This window comes from Mucor mucedo, assembly GCF_025094135.1.
Source record: "Mucor mucedo strain NRRL 3635 chromosome Unknown EV154scaffold_73, whole genome shotgun sequence".
NCBI classification, from domain to species: Eukaryota; Fungi; Mucoromycota; class Mucoromycetes; order Mucorales; family Mucoraceae; genus Mucor; species Mucor mucedo.
In genome coordinates, this window is record NW_026252357.1 from 142,973 (window position 1) to 163,110 (window position 20,138).

Sequence of the window (20,138 nt, forward strand, 5' to 3'; positions counted from 1 at the left end):
CCCTTCGATTCGTTCTCAGCAATAGAGTGACGGGTGTTTTTTTAGTGTTAACGAAATTCACACCAAGTATGGAATTATTCAATCAAGTCGATAAGGACAGTGCATGGAATGACTTTTCTATAATGTCTAGTTCGTCTATAACCCAAACTACCTGCACTACTACTAAAACTAGAGTGACTAGAAGAAGAGGCATGCTTGATGCCTTCTTCATCGTGGTGAATAATACTAATGGATGGCCTTCTTCTCACACTTTTCCCCACGGGCCTTGGTCTTGATGCTGGTATCGGTTCTTCACCCATGGTCGAGTCCTCCAAGTCGGGTTCTGTATGAAAGAGATGTTTCACCACATCGGAGTGCCTTGTGGATTTTGGTCCTGCCGTGTCACCCTCTATCGGTGTCTATATGTAATATGTTAGTGTGATGCCGCCCTCCCTTTTTTTTTAAAAAAAAAAAATCTCTTTATTTCATTTACATTGTTGAGCTCTTCATCATCGCTGTAGATTGAGTTGGTTTCAGTAATGCTAGGTAAATGAGGAGCATTAAAGGAATCCTGCGCTGAATGATTAGATGATGAAGAGTGAGATAACTTTGATCTTGAAGCGATTCGAACTCTTGGTATTTCTGCTGCTTTTCTACCTGCAAATACATAGACCCTTACCCCTCTAGAACCCATAGGTAACGTAGCAACGCTCATATCTGAGATAGTAATGGGCTCTTCATCAGTAGTTTCTGCTGTAATATAAGTCCACGCATTTCTCTTTGTGTTAAAAACAGATAACTCGTCTAATGGATAGCTGCATAGTATCTCATTATCATCCTCATCTTCACGAATAGAATGGCCACCGAATATGATGAGTTTATTACCATAGGACACCATGTAGGATTGAAATCTATCCAGAGGACTATCACCTGTGGTTGAGATGAGATGTTCACGTTGTGGGGCATCACCTGGAGTGAGCATCTGACCACGCAGGTATTTCTCGACTTCAGGATGTTCATATTTATACCAGGACCATGTTTGACAATCCAATTTGTAGAGATCGTCATAGATAATGTAGGTGGAATCGTTGTCTAATTGAGCACCGCCGTGTATATAAAGAGAGTGACCAATCACGGCACTAGCATGACCGAAACGAAGATGGGGTACATGTCTTATTAAATGTATTAGAAAATTTACAAATCTGAATTAGTCGTCTACCTATTTACCCACTTATAGGAGGTACAAACCAACGATTGTCGATTGTATCATAGACAAATACGTCATTTTCGCCTGGATTTTAAAAATTAAAAGAAAATGGTTATATATATATATATAAATAAATAAACCGTTCTTCTTTTTCTTTACCGACGGAATTGTAACACAAACCACCAAAGACAATCAGGTAGCGATCGCCAATAGCGTCCAACGAGTGTTCATGCCTTGGTCTGGGAGGTAAACCTTGAGCATTAGTTACCATGCGAGTGTTGAAATTGGTAATGTCAATCTCAATGAGGCTATTTGAAAGAGTGTATGATTTTAGCAGTCGACCGCCGACTAAATAAATTTTAGTGCCTACGACAGTAGCGGAGGTAATTTGTGGTTGAACTTCAGTCATGTCAATTAAATTTAGTCGATGGGATGACCAGACTCCCGCAATAAGATCAAATGAATAACAGAATGGATTCTCGTTCATGAAAGGGATATAGAATGTATTGCCAACAGATACGCCTGCTCTATAATTGAGAAAGGGTGGTGCTGTAGGCATTAAATCGTCAATCGTGTTTACTTTGGCACTTCGAAAAGACACAATGTTACGTACTAGCATGCCTATTATTAAAAATCAATAAGACATTACAATAAACTTTACAAAAAAAAATAAAACTTACCAAAGTATTTACATGTCTGTGCTAAATAAGCTAATGATCGATTGTCGAGGTAGTTGAGCACCAGATATTTAATGTCTAAGCTTAGATCAAATATAGTACACGCTCTTTCTTCGTCTGTCATCATATGAAAGAAAAGGAAAAAGAGAAAAAAAAAAGATGAGAAACAAAAACCAAGAAAAAGAAGACATTTTTATACTCGTAACCCGGGTCGACAATGATGTCATGTGCTTACCCGTTTTGGCAATAGAAGTTCCTTGCACTTTCGAGAAGCTTTTTTTTTTTCAGACTCTTTAAACTTTTTTTTCTCCACCTTTACAACTTGACACTAAACTAAATATAGCAAATTTACTTTTTAATATAGTATTCGAATTTAAAATCACCCTTTTTATCACATTAAGTAATATGCGTTTCTTGTTCTATTTTTTTTTTTTCATTCAAAATCCAGAAAAGATCTGGTAGTTTCTAGACTTTCCCTGCCCCCCCTTGTTATTTTCGTGTCACCTGAAGAAGAAATTTTTTTTTTTGGCCCTGCTTTTTATTTGTGTACATTTTTCTCCCATTCCACGTATATTCGGGAATAGCATGGTATTTACGCGCTCTTTTTATACCAAAGACATCTGGAAAAAAAAACCACCTTTTCCCAATCCCTCCTTTTATGGGAAAATTACTGTATGTGTTTCCCCCGATTTTAATCGAGATTATCACATTACCCATCGAATTTATACATCACAAAAAGAAGCGTATCACAGGGCGGGGCCCGGAACTGATTTTAAGTAATCCAAACAAAGGTGATACAGATTCACTACCAAAATAAAAAAAAACAAAAAAATAGAGGAAGAGAAAATAACCAACAGCGCGGTAGAGTCTATAATCTATAGAAGGAATGCATAGAAGATCATTCAATCCTTCTTTTTTTAATAAAAGAATCAGAGAATTAGAAATAGACACTGGTTACTTTATTTATACCTTTCCGAGTCTGTGCAGTGTTCTAATCAGGAGGTGGGAAATATTGATGTCATTTTCTTTCTTGAACAACGGCAAGGATGACTTACCTTACAAAATACAACCATCTCATCCCCCGATTCAAAAGAGAAAGATCGATCGGTATTCGATCTTTCATCATAATTACAGCTCAAGCCCTCTTATGGGGACATCTGTGTATGCTTTTATCGGATTCTCTCTCCCTCTCTCTCTCTCTATGTCTTTCACATGAACCGTAGTACAATACGTTACACGTCATAGGAATACAGAAATTTAAACGTATCAAGTTACACATGGGTGCCTTCAATACTTTTTTGCTCATATGAACACCCAAAATAAACCTTATATACTAACGAGCTGTCAATGCATCCATATTTTTAACTTTTTGTTTATTGACACAAAAAGACCATGTGAACTCTACTTATGACGCAAATGTACATTTTGGCAAACACGTACACAATTTCTTGCAAAAGGCACCATGTGGTTTCTAGGTGGGTTGCTATGTGGGTTGCTATGCGAGGGAAAAAAAATGATGTCATATTTCTTCTGATATTGTGTCGATCTTTATATGAAACGATCGACTACTTATTATATACGCCAATTCACTTCAGTTATTCTGATTAGATTCGCCAAGAAACATCACCCAGTCTTCAGGGATGTGAAGTGCCCCCTTCTTTTTATAGAGAAGGAGGCGCTAAAATTGCATTCGTTTAGACGCTTGTTTAGGTACAGCGAGGATTCAAATGTATGATGCAATTGAGAACTAAAAGGGTGGCGGCGATATTATTTGATTACCCACAACCTCCAGTTTGGAACTCGTCTTTATGTAGTTTTACTAATGCTTCATTGTACCACGCATGAAAATTAAGCAATTGTAAACATAAACAGAAAAAAAAAGGGCTAGACTTTTTTTTCCAGTTTGCATGAATATCAAATTCTTACCTAAAGTTTAGCTTCTACCATTCTGTTGGGTTTTCCCAAAGAAAAAAAAAAACGGATCTGTGTAACATTATAGACATTTTTTTTTTTTTTTTTTTTTTGCTGTAATTTTTGACACAACATGTGACTTTAATACAATCAACATGTTGGTGGGATAAATTTTTGATCAGCGACGAAATTAATTTCTCATACCAAAATGTTGAAAAATCGTCAAGACAAGATAGTATTCTGGTCTGAAGTGATTAGTTTAGATTCTGATTATCTTAAAATCTCAAGAAAATAACGAGCTCCCAGTTTCGAAGAACGATTTAAACAGATGGAAGTAGGACGTTACTGTTCCCGAATACACAACTGGTTTTACTGTCTCTGTCGAACAAACCCAGAACATTTATCAAGAGGTTAGTCAGAAAATTGTCGGAAGATCTGTTACAGTCAACAACAAATAGTACTCAAACATGTTTTGATTTGCCAAATGGTACCAAGACAAAACCACTATGTCAACTTCCGAACTAACTATGGCACTCCTCATCCCTAACGACTATCTAATTGTTTTTTTTTTGTTCTTATCACAGATGCACAAGTTAGAATTATTCCTTGCTGTTGGAATGGCTGCTTGTTTGAACATAATTTCTAGTTAACGTTCACTCACTTCCTACTGAAAATAGTGTTCCTCTAAGATGTCGACGTGACGAAGTTACTCATGTACAATGCAGAAGAACAATCAAACATTTGAAATGTTCTATAACATTGCAATTTAAACCTTCCAGACCTCGTATCGCAAGTCAACTCTAGATCCACCTAAGTGGTAAGTTCGTTCTCTTTTTCTTTTTTAACTCTTTTTGTGAGAGATATTTACTCTTCTTACATTTTAAAGTAATAATTTCTGAAAATAGTGTAATTAAGAATATAGAAGCATTTGGTAATGTTATTGACACAATGTTATTTTAGCAATATTAAAGTTTCATTGTTAAAAAATATCAATAAATAAATAAAAATTATCACATTCTAGTTCTAATCTTTCTACAAATGTGTAAAAGAAGAGGTAAAAAACCCATTGCAGATGTGTACACGGACTAACACAAGAATTTATGATATAGTATCATGTAAAATTTGCGGAAAGTTTTTTAAGGGAAGACGTGGTATTGCAATTCATCGACGTTTTACTACTCACAGTGGAAGTGATACTGATCATGAAGTTGAAATGGAATCTGAGGGCTTTATTTCTGATACACCCGAGCCCGAATCCAGTAGTGGAGGGGACTCTTTTCCCGGCGGCTATGGAGGAGGTGGTGGCGATAGTGGTGGTAGTTACTCACCACCAAGTGATTTCAGTTCAGACCGTAGTAGTACAGATTATTTGACAGCATCCAGTAAACGTACAAGATATTATACAGCGTCTTCAGATAGAACACATACTCTCTCCATGGATCCTTCAGATACTACAGCTAGTTGGATAGAGGAAATGCTTTTTCCCGTTAGATATCCGAATGGTATGATTGATATTGAAGGAAGTTCTTTAAATGGTATCAGCGTTTCCCAAGAATTTTTTTATGCAGCAGAAAGAGCGAATCATAGACCAGATAGGCGGAATGAGGTGCTTGCTAATTTTGCTGAAATCATTGTCAGAAATCGTCGTGCCCCTGCTCCCCTGTCAGTAAAACTCCTTTGGGTGATATATGGATTATTCTTACTGTTGTATTACCTTGCCAAATACATGGCTCTTTATTATATGATCACAGCTATCTACTTTATTTTTTCGGGTCAATGTGCTTTCACGACGAATTATTTTATCATGGATATGGAAGAGAAGCACCTTTTATTTAATTAAATAAATCTCACACACAGTTTTTTTCGATAGATCTTTTAAAGCTCGTAATGATTCTGTCATTGAATGGCTAAACGAACAACCATAGTATGATATTAGCAACAGGTTAGTAGTGTACTGCATGATAGCTTGACATAGGTAGGAGCACGGCCTTTTTTATATATACAATTGCTAAAGCTGCAATGTAACTATGACGTAGATAACATGTTTGGACACCCACAATATTACGTCTCTGGATCCACCAGAACTTCCGTTGTCGTCAAATCTGGCGCATTTATAATACGATGACAAGTCAAACATGTCACGACTTACTTTATTAGATAAAGGTCTACATTTTTTTTTCAAAATGAAAAGATTACACTTGCTATTTTTTTGTGTCATAAATACCTCTTCTAAAAGTTGGAGACAATACAAGAATATTCAATGAGAGCTGCATTGGCTATGTCAGTTATGTTTTTATTTATTGCTGTGTTAGAGTAATACTTCTCATGGTAAGTGTGTGATATCCGATGTCTATAAGACAGTAATTTCAATCAAATACAAATAATCCTTTATTAAGCACATACATTGCTCCGGTATACTTCAGTTATGAATGTTCCGTATTACATAGTTGAGACATTAGCATATTAACTGGATATATATGATAGATGATACATTGATAAATTAAATTGTTATAACGAGTTTTCCTAGTGAGTTTGTTCTTCTCCTTTTGCAATCCATGGCTATTTTATAGTATAGCCTGATTAACTTTATTTGCTGCAGAGTCATATTAGTAACCCTTTTAGTGAGATGTTGATGATGAGAACAGTTCATGAGCTTTTAACGTCTTGGATCGATTAATTCTTTCAAATAGTGTACATGGTTTTGAAAAAGTAATTGCGGCGGTTGTCACCATTCCAGAATCTACTCCCTGAATCAACAAATTGGAATTGCTTCTGATAAATGATGGGTACCTTTTGTGAATCTTGATTTATGGATTTCTGAACTCCAAAGCATCATCACAACCGCAATCAAAGCATTCATTTCTCTAGCAGTGAGACCCGGCTATTGGTAATAGCACTTTCCACGACGACAATGTCTTTGAACACTACTTAATTATCATATTCTTCATCGCTAAAGAACCACAATTAGAGAACTGGTTAGCAAAATTCTTGTTTCCCTAGATAGACAAATACATTTTATCAGCATACCTTCATCCTGAATGGTTTTCTTTTCTTTTCAGCCGAAGCAGGTTCGGTCAAGCTCGTCTTTCTTGAGAGGCTGAAGAGAGCGGGCGCAGTGATTGTCCGTCCGGATTTTTATTTACCTGTATACACCAAGTACACCGCTGACTGATTCATATAAAAAATCAAGTTAGGTGCTGCAATCAGGTAAAAATCTTGATAAAGATTGCCAACCTGTAGGATGCTCTCCTACCAAAAGTTTCTGTATGAGGATGGTTAGAATATCTATAGTATCTATTTTGACTTTTTCATTACCGTAGCAGAAAGAAAACGACTGATTCGATAATCCTTCTTGTGATTACAAAACCTATTTTTTGCTACAAGGGGCAAATGATACATACTCATAAAGCATGTCTATACCAGTTGTATGCCCACATATGTTTTAAAGCTGATATCATACTGTTTGCATGCAGTGACTGGCGTGGGGGTAGCCTTAAAATGATAGGCATCATTCGGATTCAGCTGGAGAATAATAACCTTCAAAATTCTACAATGATAGGTTGGGTGTTATAGCCAAATCATCAAGTAAAGATTCATGTACATCTCTTGTCCAGCGTTTTTGTCAGGAAACGTTCCTCCAATTCCATGGGACATGATGTTCCAAAGGCTATTGTAAGAAAGCGTCTTTTAACCACACAAGGATTCTAGACGGGACTATTTGCTTGAAAATATAATATCTTCTTTGGTTTACCCAATATCGTCGTTTCCAAAGTCAACATCTTCAAATTTAGAAGTTCGTGTGTATTTGGATCTGTATCTAATCCACCTGTTACGATCAAATTCATTTAAAGCGTTAGATAAATCATAGATTGATGCATGACAAGAATCCCGTAGTTGTGATATCTGCTTTGAGATGGGAAATTGTTCTTACTGAACTTCAGCCAAACCTTTGCTTTTAATATCTAATCTTGATAAATTAACGTGGTTATCATTGCCCCACAAAAGGTTGTAGGAGCCCACCTGGCTTGTCTCCTAACGTAGTGGATAAAGTGAACACCAAGAATTGTATTTTCAATCTAAATATGCCACTAGAATCTTAACTTCCGTAAAAGATTGTCTGTTCCCTGATAAACCAAATCAAGCGTGCCCACCTTTGTTATACCGAATGATGTACAATTCACTTGGATTATGCTCTCTGCTCCCCTCGGCGTGAGGGGGTCATCTTTCCATAGGAGCTCTGGAAGTAATATTTTTGATGTGCTAGATTACGAGAGAGAAAGGGAGAAAATATAGTTCGAAAACATCTTTGTATTGAGACTTGTCAATCAGTTAACAGATGTGGTCTGGACCCATCTTGTGACGGCTTGTTCTATTTCTTATATCAAATCCACTTGGCTAATTTATCATAAGATAACATGAGCTTAATCTCCATAAGAAAACCAAATATCGTAAGAGTTAAAGGTACGATCGCCCATGTTTCAATTCAAAGCCTTTGTGCTACCCATTTTGAAACTGCACTTTTCTAGAGTATTCGATAATAAAATGCAGCAAGCATATGCTAGTATAATCAGGTCATATTCATGCTGCTTTTTTTATATCTATTAACTATTTAGATCTGTACGCATTTTGCACATCTCCTGTCGTTTAAGTTGGCCAATCATATTTATACTTGGCGATAGAAATAATCACTAAATCGTGATCGGAGTAGCCCCCAGACTTGTCAGTCAAGCCGCAAATATTGTTACATGATCAGTAATGGGGGGCGTTGCTAGGGGGGATTTGATTCGTCCCCTTTTTTAATTTCATTTTTTTTTTTTTGGATATATTTTTTTGTTGTTTTTTTGGGGCCATGAATAAACCCTTTTACAATGTCCTTTCCTGATGATGCTAAGCAAAAACGAAATAAACCATGTAATTTCTATGTCTAATATAATGTAAGGTGTAAATGCGTACTAATAAACAAAGAATGCTTAGGTGAAAACTGTCGTGCCCATCGAAGAAAGTGTAAAGTGACTCAAGGTATAACTTGTGATCGTTGCATAAAAATGAACTTAGCTTGTGTATTCAAGTTTTCTGTCAAACCCACCGTCCTAAAGAAACCTGTACCCGTCTCCAAAAAAAACCGCATGTTGGAACAAGTACGCATCATGGAACAAGATATGGCTGCCATGGAACAACAACTCCGGTTACTGAATGTGCAAGTGCGCTTGGACTCTGGTGGTGGTGGTAGCAGTAGCAGCAGTAGTGGTTACGATAGTGATTCCTCCAGTAGTGCTGGAACAAGCATAGGTGAAGGCTACTATACCGAATGTTCTGAACGGAGCCATGAGCACGGTGTCAGTGCCAAACGAGTCAAATACAAAGACACCAGTCCCTCGCCATCTACTTGTACCGCTTTAACAAGAACGAATGTGAATAACAGTGGTTGGAATCTAAAAGTAAGTCAAGACTCGAAGGGCATTCGGTTTCAAACGTCCATCAAGAGTATTGCTGATGTAGCTGTCTTTTTAACGGAAACTTTACGGTATTTCACCAGTTCACCTAATCGCACACCTAATTACCATGCAGATCGTTCACGGCAGACCATGGCAGTGACCAACAAAATGCTCCAAGTAGAATATGTGCTCCATAGCTTCTTCCAGAAGAAACACAAGCCTAAATTAATCGCACCTTGTTCTTCTCCTATATGTGATAGTATGACACGTGCTTTTATCAAACGACAATTATTACAAACCTATTTTACGTGCCACGGAACTTGTACACCCATATTACCCTCACCCTATTTTATACCCTATTTTCAATCCCAACCCAACTGTATGCTATCTTCTGCTGCAGCTGCCTTTGTTGCCTATTCACAATGTAGACATGTCGATCAATATACTTTTCCTGTGACTCGTGAAAGTATTGCCGAATCCTTTCGACAAGAAGCCAAAGAACTATTGGAGGATGTCCTGTTTGAAGAAGAGCCCAGTGTAATCACTGCTGCTTCTCTCATGTTGTTATCCCAATGTGCACTTATTACTTTACAGAATATGGAGGCAAGATTGTACATGAATTTGGCTTGGCGCATGGTAGTTCAACTCAAAGACAAGTATATCCATCTGGTTCAACCTTTGACCACACAAACAATAGCGACTGCAGAAATTTGTATGGCAGAGGCTTGGCGACGGTTATTTTATGCCGTCCGATACTTGGAGCTTAACTTGTACATGATTTATGACGGGTTAGCTGATTTTTCTTCCATCATGTTCGATAGTGGAATTGGATACCCTACCGTCTTGGCAAGCGAATACCCCAACAAAGAAGTGAGTGGAGCGATTCTTGTGTTTAGTCATGTCGTACGATTACACAACTGTCAAATGTCTCCCAATTCAGATGCTCTCAAATACCAACTCTTTGCGGGTAACCTGGAATCGATTTCGATTCTCGATATTGAGTGTCTTGAAAATCAGTTGATTAGTTTCTGGAAAACATTACCCGCCCAATTTCGATTATCGGATTCTCCTTTGGAATATTTACAAACTGACCGAATTCAACAATGCGAGAATCCTCATGCGATTTATTTAAATCAATTATATTACGCCTATTGGTTGGCTTTAGAAACTCGATTGATGAGATCGCCTGACTCCACCGATCTCAAAAGTGCCAATATGGAACGCTTTGATGGTGATCGAGCCTTATTGATTGTGTCTGTATGTTGTGATGCTATTTCCAAAATATTTCATGTCTTGTATTGTAGGTTGCCATGCACAGTGGAATTGCATTGGTTGCTGATTGCCAGTGATGCCATGGCCATGTTGAAGAATGCAGCCAACCCGCATATCAAATCAAGAGCACAAAAGAATTTACGTGTAACTTTACGTGTGTTGAAGGATCGTGTACGACATGTAAATCAAGATGAGGCCAATGAAGATTACAATTTATTGAAGAGTATGTTACCTGCTTCTGCTTCAGAAACAAGTATGAGTACAAGTACGAGCTCAGGGAGTTTAGCTGGTTCAGAAGCAGATAGTACCCATACAGACGATGATCCTATATTCGATACAAGACCTCCTGCCGCTTATTTTGGTGAATTAAAGAAAACAATGAATACCTTTTTCTCTGGAACTGAGCAACCACCTCCACCTTCAACTTAGAAACAAAAACTCCTTAATAATGTGTACATAATAATTTCACTTAATTTATTTTCTCTTTTTTTTTTGTATATAAAATTAATCGTTTTTTTTTCTAATATAGTTTGTAATAAAAACCAGTGTTTTACATTTTTTGTTTGCTTGTCTAAGAGAGAGGGGTAGAAAATACCATATTTTTTACGGGGTGGTGATGACTCCCTCAACACCCTCCGCCGGATATTTTTTTTTTTTCGGTTACCATCGACCAAAGAAGCTTTCTTCACAAAGTAATTTGATATCATAGGCCACAGTACCCTTCACAGGGGATGCATACACAGCAGGTTCCTTTTCTTCTACACGCGCTTGGCTTGTTGTGTGATGTCGAAGATAAATCGGTGTACTACATACTTCCTCCTTCTTCATAAACAACGGTGAAACTAAATTATTTTCTTTTTCGTTCAGTAACAAATAAAAAAACATCTTCCCCTCACCCCGGCTGCCCCCATTTTACTTACAACTCGTGTCAATCGGTCTCAAAGTAGGACGATCTTGTGTAACATGCTTGACAGGCGGTGATGGCATACTTACTGCCGCTTTTGCTATTACTATTGGTGCCGGTGCTGCTGTTGCCGGTGCTGCCGGTGCTGCTGCTGCTGCTGCTGCTGCTGCTCTAACAGTCTATAAAAAGAGTAATGATTATTAATGACAAACAATAAAAAAAGCAAGACGTATATGTCTTTTTTGTTTTTTTTTACCGTTGGTTTGGGACTAGTGGGTTTACAGACTAATCCTTTGGCATTACGGATCATTCTCTTGCATTTGGTTTTAAAGTCAGATTCAGTGGGTACAGATGTAGATTTACGAAAATTAGTCTCCATGGGAAAGTCTTTGGATTCTACGTCTTTCACATTGGTGGAGGCGGGAAAGATATTGCTGGTGATAGGTTGAAGGGGAGATGGTGATGATTGGATGAACTCTGAAGTAACCAAGGTGTTGGCTTCCGATAGCTTGGGTGTCACCACGCGGGTTGACGTATCCAATATCTCGGGTTCGTCATAAACCTCTTGTAAGAATTCAGCGGGTGGGGAGAGATCCATGGCAGGAGGTGTGACTTGTGCGGGTTGGTACATGGGGTGTAATACCATGGCATTTTGATCTGTGGGTTCAAGATCTTCTGCACTATTATTATCATCCAATGTATGCAGCTCAATCACATTATCTCGATTTTGCGTGGGTTGCACGGGACTGAAAGGTAAGACTGGTGAAAGGACATGATCTAATTTCTCAATCACTCCTTGGTCTTCTGGTAAATACGGTGCCAAGAGCTTGGGAAGTGGCATTTGTTGTTATTTATTTAGGTTTATGGGTTGATAATATATATATATATATAAGATATATAAAAAAAAAGGTAATGATTAAAGTTTCTGGTTTATATTTTTTTTATAACGTACTATTTTTTGGTTATTTGTAGGAAAAAATTCAATCGCGGGCTTTCCTTTTCGTTTTAACAAACAAGTGTCTTTTTTAAAATTGTACACAATTCAGTCAAATTTAGCTATCTATCATTAAATCCGGAGGTCCCGTTATTTTTTATTGTCCATCGTATTTAAGTAGCTCGTTCCTATCAGATCAATATGGACATGATAATTTATGGGTACACTCGTTGAACATTAATGTGTGGATTGATTTGCAGACAGTTCCCGTAAAGCGTCTGTTATCAATTTTACTCAGCCAACACCAACAAGGAGAAAATATATGTGTGTTTAAAAACTGAAAGAAAACTTTATTGTCCCTCAAAAATAGAGCACCCACACTTTTTTTTTTTTACATAGGAAAACTGTGAGTTGTGTACAATCAAAATATGAAACTGGGCCGTACTCAAGTTGATTCAAATCATTTATTGCTTTTGTTCACCAAATGTATACTTAAGACTGTATTTAGACTCGTAATAGAGAAGCTCTTAAAATAAAAAAAATAGATCATAGCGTGATTTTTATTTTTGATTTCCAAACCTCAATGTTTTGATTTTAATGCAGCAGTTGAATAGTGTTGAATAAACAAGCTAGTGTCTCAAATCGCTATCTTGTTTCATGGAACCCTTTTTTTTTTCAAACCGTATATTTTCACAGCTGTATTAAATATAATAGGAACATTCTCTTCGTCCCTCTTATTATTTGTTTTAAATATTTTATTCAATTATATCAATACAAGCGGATTGTTTCATGCGTTTAAAAAAGCGAAAATAGGTAACTATCCATTAGTTTATGCTATAAAAGAGTCCTTTAGGAATCAATTTATTAAAAATCAAGCAACTCAGGACGTCATTTTTTTCAATAAAGGTCATTAAGCCACCCGTATATACTATATTATCATACTTAATTGAGCTCGTTCTGATATACATTTTTCTTTATTTTTGCAACTATTGAAGGAATTCAAGTAAGTGTGTTTATCATTTCCAAGTCATATTTAACTTATAGAAATGGTGTGGGCGCATGACAGGAAGCTAGACTGATTTTGTTTAATATATATACTAAGTTCAAGTTATCATGCGAACGTTTTCGATAGACTTCCCAAAATAATTTGCGTCAATAAATTTCTCCAGCACAGGATTTAAGTTTTTTTTATTAAAACGGTTTATCCGTAATGCTTTAAAATATTGATTCGGAATTAAGGCAGACTATGTGGAGATGAATATTGCCATGTATAAGTAGCATACTAGAATGAACAATATCAGCTTCCCAGTTATAGACGACATTAATAACTTTTTGGGGAAATACTTTATTCACTATTTTTTTAAGTTTTTGTTATATGGAAGCCGCGGCTTTATGGTGAAAATACATGAACTTTATCTTGAAATCAAAAGAAAGTTTTTTATTTAAGGAAACATAATAACCAGGTTGATGTCTAAACGCGCAGCCGCCTTTTCGTTTTGATACGAATGAGTTCAACTTGGTATGGAGCCATTAAATTGCTTACTGTCCTACCAAAACAAGCATATAAGACTTAAAAAGTGACGTAGTCTTAAATAATTTCCTAACTAAAAGTACACCCTTTGTCTTTATGGAATAATAGCCTCTATGTATAAAAATAAAAGTGTCCAAGATTAAAGGCCTCTTTATTTGCGATATAACAAAATAAACTAGCAATAAACAAGTACTTGTTTACATCAGGATTTGTTTATTGTTATTAAATTAAAAAAAGATAGTTCCAGACCGATCTTTCATGAGAGATCCATAAACAAAAACTTGTTTTTGTAAGGAATTTGCCTATTGTACTCAAGGTTAAATATGCCTTTTAATGAGTTTCTTACACCATTGAGAACCTTTTCAAAATCCTAACATATTCAATGGACCATTTCTTACATTAAAATTTGATGGCGTTTTTTTTTTTCTGTTCCTCAGTTTATGACAAATAACTACAGATCGTGTTGATTGCTCTTCTTTGTTACTGGGACAACTGAGCCGATAAAAGTGATCATCCTTTGTTACATTATGAAGGCTCGTTATAAGCCTGTCATGTTGTTTAACGGCGCTGACATCTTAGATTATTCTGGCTCTACCACAACAATAGCACCATCATCGCGATCTAAACATTCATATACGTGAATAATTATAAAAATAAAATCTATATCAAGTTCTGTTTTACCAATTAATCTGCATTTGAAAAAAGGGCTCTTCGAGCGCGTTTAAACCGAATAACGACAATCTTCTTATTGTCAGATTTTATTTCAGCATATCCGACCATGCTATTACGGTATTTATTATCAGACAAACAAAAGTACTTTTTCCAACAGCAGTAAAAAACTGTTCGGACAGAATAGTCGAATGGTTCTGAAATAACTTGTTAATAAATGGTCCTCGCAATCTCCGGAAGATGTTTTATTGAAGAATATAAATTTGCATATTTAGCTTAGTACCACATTTCCTCTGATACCAACTTGCGCTGCCTTTATGCCTCGAAATATGAAGTTTCTAAATGTTTCTTCATTAATTTTTTTAAACCAGGAAAGGAAGGGATGAGATATACAGTCGATATAGTTTTCTTGATGTGTGATGCCTTCCATGAATACAAGCGGTTTCAATCTATCAACCTAAATAACCACAAAACTTTACGGCCCAGTTTTTATCTAATGATTGTAGTTAGATCTTGGTAGTCTATAAAGACTTGAGTGTCCTGCCTTGCAGTTCAAATTCTTTAAACGCTGTCATTTTTTTTTTAATTAAAAAAGAAATGTTAGCTGGCCGATGGCATGACAGCACCTCCTAAGGTTCAGCTTAGGCTTATAGTCTGATATGTTACTGCCTAGTGCGACAATATTTGTGCTAATGAACCACTCTACATGTAATATATCTAACACAATCTATTTCGAAATAAACATATGACCAGTTGTCTTGATAGCGTAAAATGAAGGACCTTTATTATTAATATCCTGAGGACTTGTTTATTGGTAAAACGCCTTGATTTGTTGTCCGCTTTGGATATCCTTGATCGCTGTCACTGTGATGACATTTGTCTTATCATAAGAGATTGAGACATTGGCTTCCTCTAATTCAGAAGGCACAATGTAGGAAGAGATCTTGTAAATAGCGCTACCTAATCCTTGTTTCTCTGTATATAAAACACGAGTAGGCTCATTGGATTTCTATCGTCAAGTAAATAAGTTATTAGCTATTTGTCCTTTTTTAAAATAATGATAATGAAAAAAACTACCTCTATTAAAATATCTTCATTGGTAGGAACTTCATATGAATTTTTGTTCAATTTAGACTTCAACAAAAGATAAATATCATCCGACAAAAACTCATCGATACCAGGCACCTTGGATGCCAACAGTGCCTTGATCAACTTAATCTCGTGTGCTGATTCCTCTGTAGGTACCAATTCCTTACCCGCATTGAATCGTTCGATATGATCCCAAGCAGTGTAAGTAGATGCCTTTTCAGAATCTTTGTTTTTCTTGGCTTCATCTGCCACCATGATGGATAAGAACTGAGCAATCATTTGAGGGTATTTTAAATTGGTTGCTTTGGTGTAGTTGGAAAATTCGGTAGCGACAGTTGAGGGTTCCAATTTATTGTTAGTGCACATGAAGACATGGTAGTTTTGGGATCCGGCTTGTTCACATTGGGTGCTGCAGAATGCGACTTGATCACAGTTACTACATTCGACCTTGTTTTCCTCATCCAATACTCTCATACAGTAATTACAATGTGTAGTCTATAGAACCCGATTGTTTTAGGAGTGCCAATGTTGACAAATGAATAAAAATGTTTACCTCTAACTGGGGGTGAAGGGCAGCAATGAAGGGAGTTTCTGTGTAGAGTACATCATCGACAGTGAAATCTTTAGTAGCGGTTAATCCACGTACAGGTTTATCTGATTCGACGGGTAATTCCTGGAATTTGACACCTAATTCAGGAGGAGGGAAATGGTTGTAAAACTCAGCTTGGCGTTGTTGTTGCTGTGAGAAGGTTAAATGAATATGATTTGCCTTCTTTTTGTCACTTGTTGTTAATTTACCTCGAGGGCCATGATATTCACGACAATGCGGAACACCTTTTCGGGCAAAGTCTTTTGATAGAGCATGATAAGTTCCAGGGGAGCAGGGTAGACACGAAGCGCTTTATAGAAGGGCTCAACACTTTGTTCATAATAGGCTTCACCTTGACCACAGAGTGTTTCTCCCATCGAAACCTGTTCCATGAAATACGCTTCTTTGGCTTCAGCAGTCTCGGGGAAGTTTTCTTTGCTGATAATTTCCATCACGTTTTTTACAAGTGCCTCGACAGTAACTAATTCTTTTTCTTGGCTCACCTTTACAGCCTTGGAAGCCTTCTTACGCTCACGCTCTAAATAAACACACACACACAAATCAGTTTATGGATAGGTTACTTTTTTTTTTCTTCTTTTTTCTTTTTTACTCAATTGCTTTTTGAAGTTGGGGTCAGTTCTACGCTTTTGATCAAAATAGACAAGGTAGCCAATGCCAAAAGTAGCCAAAATGGCAGACGAAATGAGTGCAATAGTTGTAGGCTTCATGGCGTTACAAGTACAATGACAACCAAAAAGAAAAAAAAGCATGCATTTTTTTTTTTGTGTTATTTGAGATAGGATTGTCGGGGTTAAAGGGTCGGAGGGTAAGATTTTTTTGACATTGTGCTTGGGAAGGATCCTATTTTCTTAGAATAGCAATCGTTACTTCCCCCAATAACCTATCCGTGCTCAATCCTCCTAGCCAGCTATTCCAATCTATAAAATCTGCTATGCATTTCTTTGTATTTAATGTATACCAATCAACGTTTTATCATTGACAGAAATACACACAAAATGAGGAAAAACAAGGCAGCCACTGTGACGTTGAATCCTCTTTTTTTTTTTTAAACCCGTATCTTTTATTTTTTTTTGCCTATAGTTCACCCTTTTTTTTATATATACATAATCAAAAATAAATAATGTTTAAACGTGTACGTAAGGAACTGGAAAAGCAGCAGATTCAAGACACAGAGATCGCCGCCGATGACAATGAGGAAAGATTAGCTGGTGTCTTTTCCGATTCGGGATCAGACAGTGATACCGATAATTCGGACGATGAACAAACAAAGCGATACAAGAAGAAGGCACGTAAAGCCTTGATCAAGACTGTCAACCAATTAGCCAAATTACAGGGCTCCGGTGATGAGGATGAGGAGTCCGATGAAGAAGAAGCCGAGTCTGAAGACGAGGAGGCAGAACCCATGGAAGAAGAGTTGAATTCAGAGGATGAACTCGAGGATACTTTCGTATGTGACGTTTGCCCCGAAAAGAAGCTCAAGCACGTTGAGCACGTTAATATTCATTTGAAGAGTAAGGATCATATTAAGAGAGTGAGATTTTTGAAAAAGACCGGTGGTCTTCCCCAACCTGTCCAAGAAGAAGAGTTATCGGAAGAAGTTCAGGCTAAGATTGCTGCAAAGAAGGCAAAGGCTGAAGCCGAAAAGAGTGCTAGAGAACAAGCTTTGAAGGATAAAAAACAATCAAAGGCCTTGAGTGCCAAGGAAAAGGCAAAGGCTCATCGTAAGCTGGTCAAGCAAAAGAAGTGGGAACGTGAACAGGAAAAAGCCAAGGCAGCCGCCGCTGATGCTGCTGCTGCTGTTGTTGTTGAAGAAGAAGCCAAGGAGACACCTGTCGTTGCTAAGACTGCTGCCAAAAAGACCGCTGCCAAAAAGGCTGGTACTAAGAAGACAGCTACTAAGAAAAGTGCAGCCAAGAAATAAATAGAAACTTTGTAATATAATAGAAATTTCACACACACATTATACATAATATAATTCATACCAATAAAAAGAAATGAAAGATAATTTATTTTTGTATATTTATTTACATTAAAGTGGAGGAGTTGAGACCACCTTCGATATCGGCCACAACCATCTCGGTAACCAATTCATCAAAGGTAACCTTACGCTTCCAGTTCAACTCGGTGTTAGCCTTGGTAGGGTCACCCAATAAGAGCTCAACTTCAGCAGGACGGAAGTACTTGGGATCGATACGTACACGAACCTTACCAGTCTCAGAATCCTTACCGATCTCGTTCACACCCTCACCTTCCCAAACAATAGTGCGGCCAGTCACTCTAAAGGCCTTCTCGATAAAGCTTCTGACAGTATGAGTCTCACCAGTGGCCAAAACAAAATCATCGGGCTTATCTTGTTGCAACATGAGCCACATACCTTCAACATAATCACGAGCATGTCCCCAATCACGCTTAGCATCAATGTTACCCAAGTAAAGACAGTCTTGACGACCGAGATGGATATCAGCAACAGCACGGGTAATCTTACGTGTAACAAAAGTGCGACCACGACGAGGAGATTCGTGGTTGAAAAGAATACCATTAGCGGTATACATGTCATAGGATTCACGGTAGTTGACAGTGATCCAGTAAGCATAGAGCTTAGCAACACCATAAGGAGAACGAGGGTAGAAGGGGGTAGTTTCCTTTTGAGGAGTTTCGGCAACCTTACCATAAAGTTCAGAAGTAGAGGCTTGATAGAAACGAGTACGATCGCTTAAACCACAAGTACGGATAGCATCTAAAAGACGAAGAGTACCAAGGGCATCCACATCACCGGTATATTCTGACATGTCGAAAGAGACCTTGACATGAGATTGGGCTGCCAAGTTATAAATTTCGGTGGGTTGCACCTTGGAGATGATGTGGACCAAACAGGTTGAATCAGTCAAATCACCATAGTGAAGGAAGAATTTCACACCTGAAAAAAATTTAATATTAGAATTTAGTCTTTGTTTATTTATTTTTTTGGTTGGACTTTTTTTATCATTACCAGTTTCATGTCTGTCTCTGTAAATGTGCTCAATACGGCCTGTGTTGAAAGAAGATGAACGACGGATAATACCGTGGACTTCATAACCCTTCTCTAATAAAAATTCAACTAAATATGAACCATCTTGACCGGTAACACCTGTCAAAAAAAAAAAAAAAAAAAAAAAAAATATATATATATATAAGAAATCAGTATTCCGTTGCTGAAAAAAAAAAGAGTGCAGACAAAAAAATAGATTACGAGAAAAAAGAGATGCGCATGGTCATCATCTGTTGAAAAAGATGATCGTATGCCTCTGATTTCGCAATTCTTTTTTTCTTCTTCTCATCTTTTAAACTTACCAGTGACGAGAGCAACTTTACGAGCTCTGTAGTCTTGAACAGACAAAGAAGCAAAAGCGTTATTGATTCCAGTGACAGACATTTCTTATATCTAATAATACGATAGGTTAACGAGAGAAAATCTTTTGTATAGGGTAGGAAGGCTTACAAAAAAAAATGTTTCTATTTTAAAAAAGAAAAAGAAGCCTAAACAAGTTTCAATTTTCATTATCTTTTTATAGATTTTTATTATTTATGAAAACTAGCCAATGATAAGCACCGCCCTATGTCATCTCTGTGGACGATCTTTTTTAATTTCAACACCAGTCTTTTAGACTGGCACACATTTTTTTGCAGTGATTCTTCTTATGCATCTTGCGAAACCGAACTTAGCTGCAAGGTGATTCTGCTCTTTGCTGCGTAGGGAGTCTCAAGATTTTATCTTGGACAGGCTTGTAGTTAGCCAATAATTAGGCTGGTCATATTGAATCCAATCCAGTTGTTAGAGGAATCGATTATCCTATTCATACGACACGTAACATATTCGATATGTGAGGTAAATGGCATTCGTATAGTGTGAAGTAGATGCTGTCAACCTCGTTGAACAATAA

The 20,138-nt window shown here is 37.1% G+C and overlaps 7 protein-coding genes across 7 annotated transcripts; 3 read left to right on the forward strand and 4 right to left on the reverse strand.

The window, feature by feature from the left end:
* Positions 1-375: 375 nt before the first annotated feature.
* Positions 376-2,021, reverse strand: EV154DRAFT_515408 (uncharacterized protein). Its single transcript, XM_051602250.1, has 3 exons — positions 1,867-2,021; positions 1,327-1,807; positions 376-1,151 (listed from the first exon to the last, which is right to left on the reverse strand). The coding sequence occupies exons 1-3, from the start codon at positions 1,988-1,990 to the stop codon at positions 413-415; spliced, it is 1,344 nt and encodes a 447-aa protein (XP_051455647.1). The 5' UTR covers positions 1,991-2,021; the 3' UTR covers positions 376-412.
* Positions 2,022-4,102: 2,081 nt separating this feature from the next.
* EV154DRAFT_553260 (uncharacterized protein) lies at positions 4,103-6,656 on the forward strand (the record flags this gene model as incomplete). The annotated part of the gene is made up of 8 exons (XM_051605118.1): positions 4,103-4,184; positions 4,421-4,488; positions 4,554-4,591; positions 4,680-4,705; positions 4,796-4,828; positions 4,884-5,546; positions 6,011-6,102; positions 6,374-6,656. The coding sequence occupies 8 exons, from the start codon at positions 4,103-4,105 to the stop codon at positions 6,449-6,451; spliced, it is 1,080 nt and encodes a 359-aa protein (XP_051455648.1). The 3' UTR covers positions 6,452-6,656.
* Positions 6,657-8,942: 2,286 nt separating this feature from the next.
* EV154DRAFT_424341 (uncharacterized protein) lies at positions 8,943-10,910 on the forward strand (the record flags this gene model as incomplete). Its single annotated transcript, XM_051596190.1, has 1 exon — positions 8,943-10,910. The coding sequence occupies one exon, from the start codon at positions 8,943-8,945 to the stop codon at positions 10,908-10,910; it is 1,968 nt and encodes a 655-aa protein (XP_051455649.1).
* A 291-nt stretch (positions 10,911-11,201) lies between these two features.
* On the reverse strand, positions 11,202-12,132 carry EV154DRAFT_288656 (uncharacterized protein). The gene has a single exon (XM_051594791.1). The coding sequence runs from the start codon at positions 12,029-12,031 to the stop codon at positions 11,492-11,494; it is 540 nt and encodes a 179-aa protein (XP_051455650.1). The 5' UTR covers positions 12,032-12,132; the 3' UTR covers positions 11,202-11,491.
* Positions 12,133-15,138: 3,006 nt separating this feature from the next.
* EV154DRAFT_288686 (MAS20 protein import receptor-domain-containing protein) lies at positions 15,139-16,941 on the reverse strand. The gene is made up of 5 exons (XM_051594792.1): positions 16,808-16,941; positions 16,407-16,735; positions 16,162-16,347; positions 15,597-16,103; positions 15,139-15,528 (listed from the first exon to the last, which is right to left on the reverse strand). The coding sequence occupies exons 1-5, from the start codon at positions 16,923-16,925 to the stop codon at positions 15,328-15,330; spliced, it is 1,341 nt and encodes a 446-aa protein (XP_051455651.1). The 5' UTR covers positions 16,926-16,941; the 3' UTR covers positions 15,139-15,327.
* Positions 16,942-17,316: 375 nt separating this feature from the next.
* EV154DRAFT_515421 (uncharacterized protein) lies at positions 17,317-18,202 on the forward strand. The gene has a single exon (XM_051602251.1). It carries the CDS (start codon positions 17,339-17,341, stop codon positions 18,137-18,139), a length of 801 nt encoding a protein of 266 aa, XP_051455652.1. The 5' UTR covers positions 17,317-17,338; the 3' UTR covers positions 18,140-18,202.
* EV154DRAFT_604231 (GDP-mannose 4,6 dehydratase) lies at positions 18,203-19,715 on the reverse strand. Its single transcript, XM_051607390.1, has 4 exons — positions 19,697-19,715; positions 19,549-19,639; positions 19,208-19,345; positions 18,203-19,135 (listed from the first exon to the last, which is right to left on the reverse strand). The coding sequence occupies exons 2-4, from the start codon at positions 19,628-19,630 to the stop codon at positions 18,243-18,245; spliced, it is 1,113 nt and encodes a 370-aa protein (XP_051455653.1). The 5' UTR covers positions 19,631-19,639; positions 19,697-19,715; the 3' UTR covers positions 18,203-18,242.
* Positions 19,716-20,138: the final 423 nt, after the last annotated feature.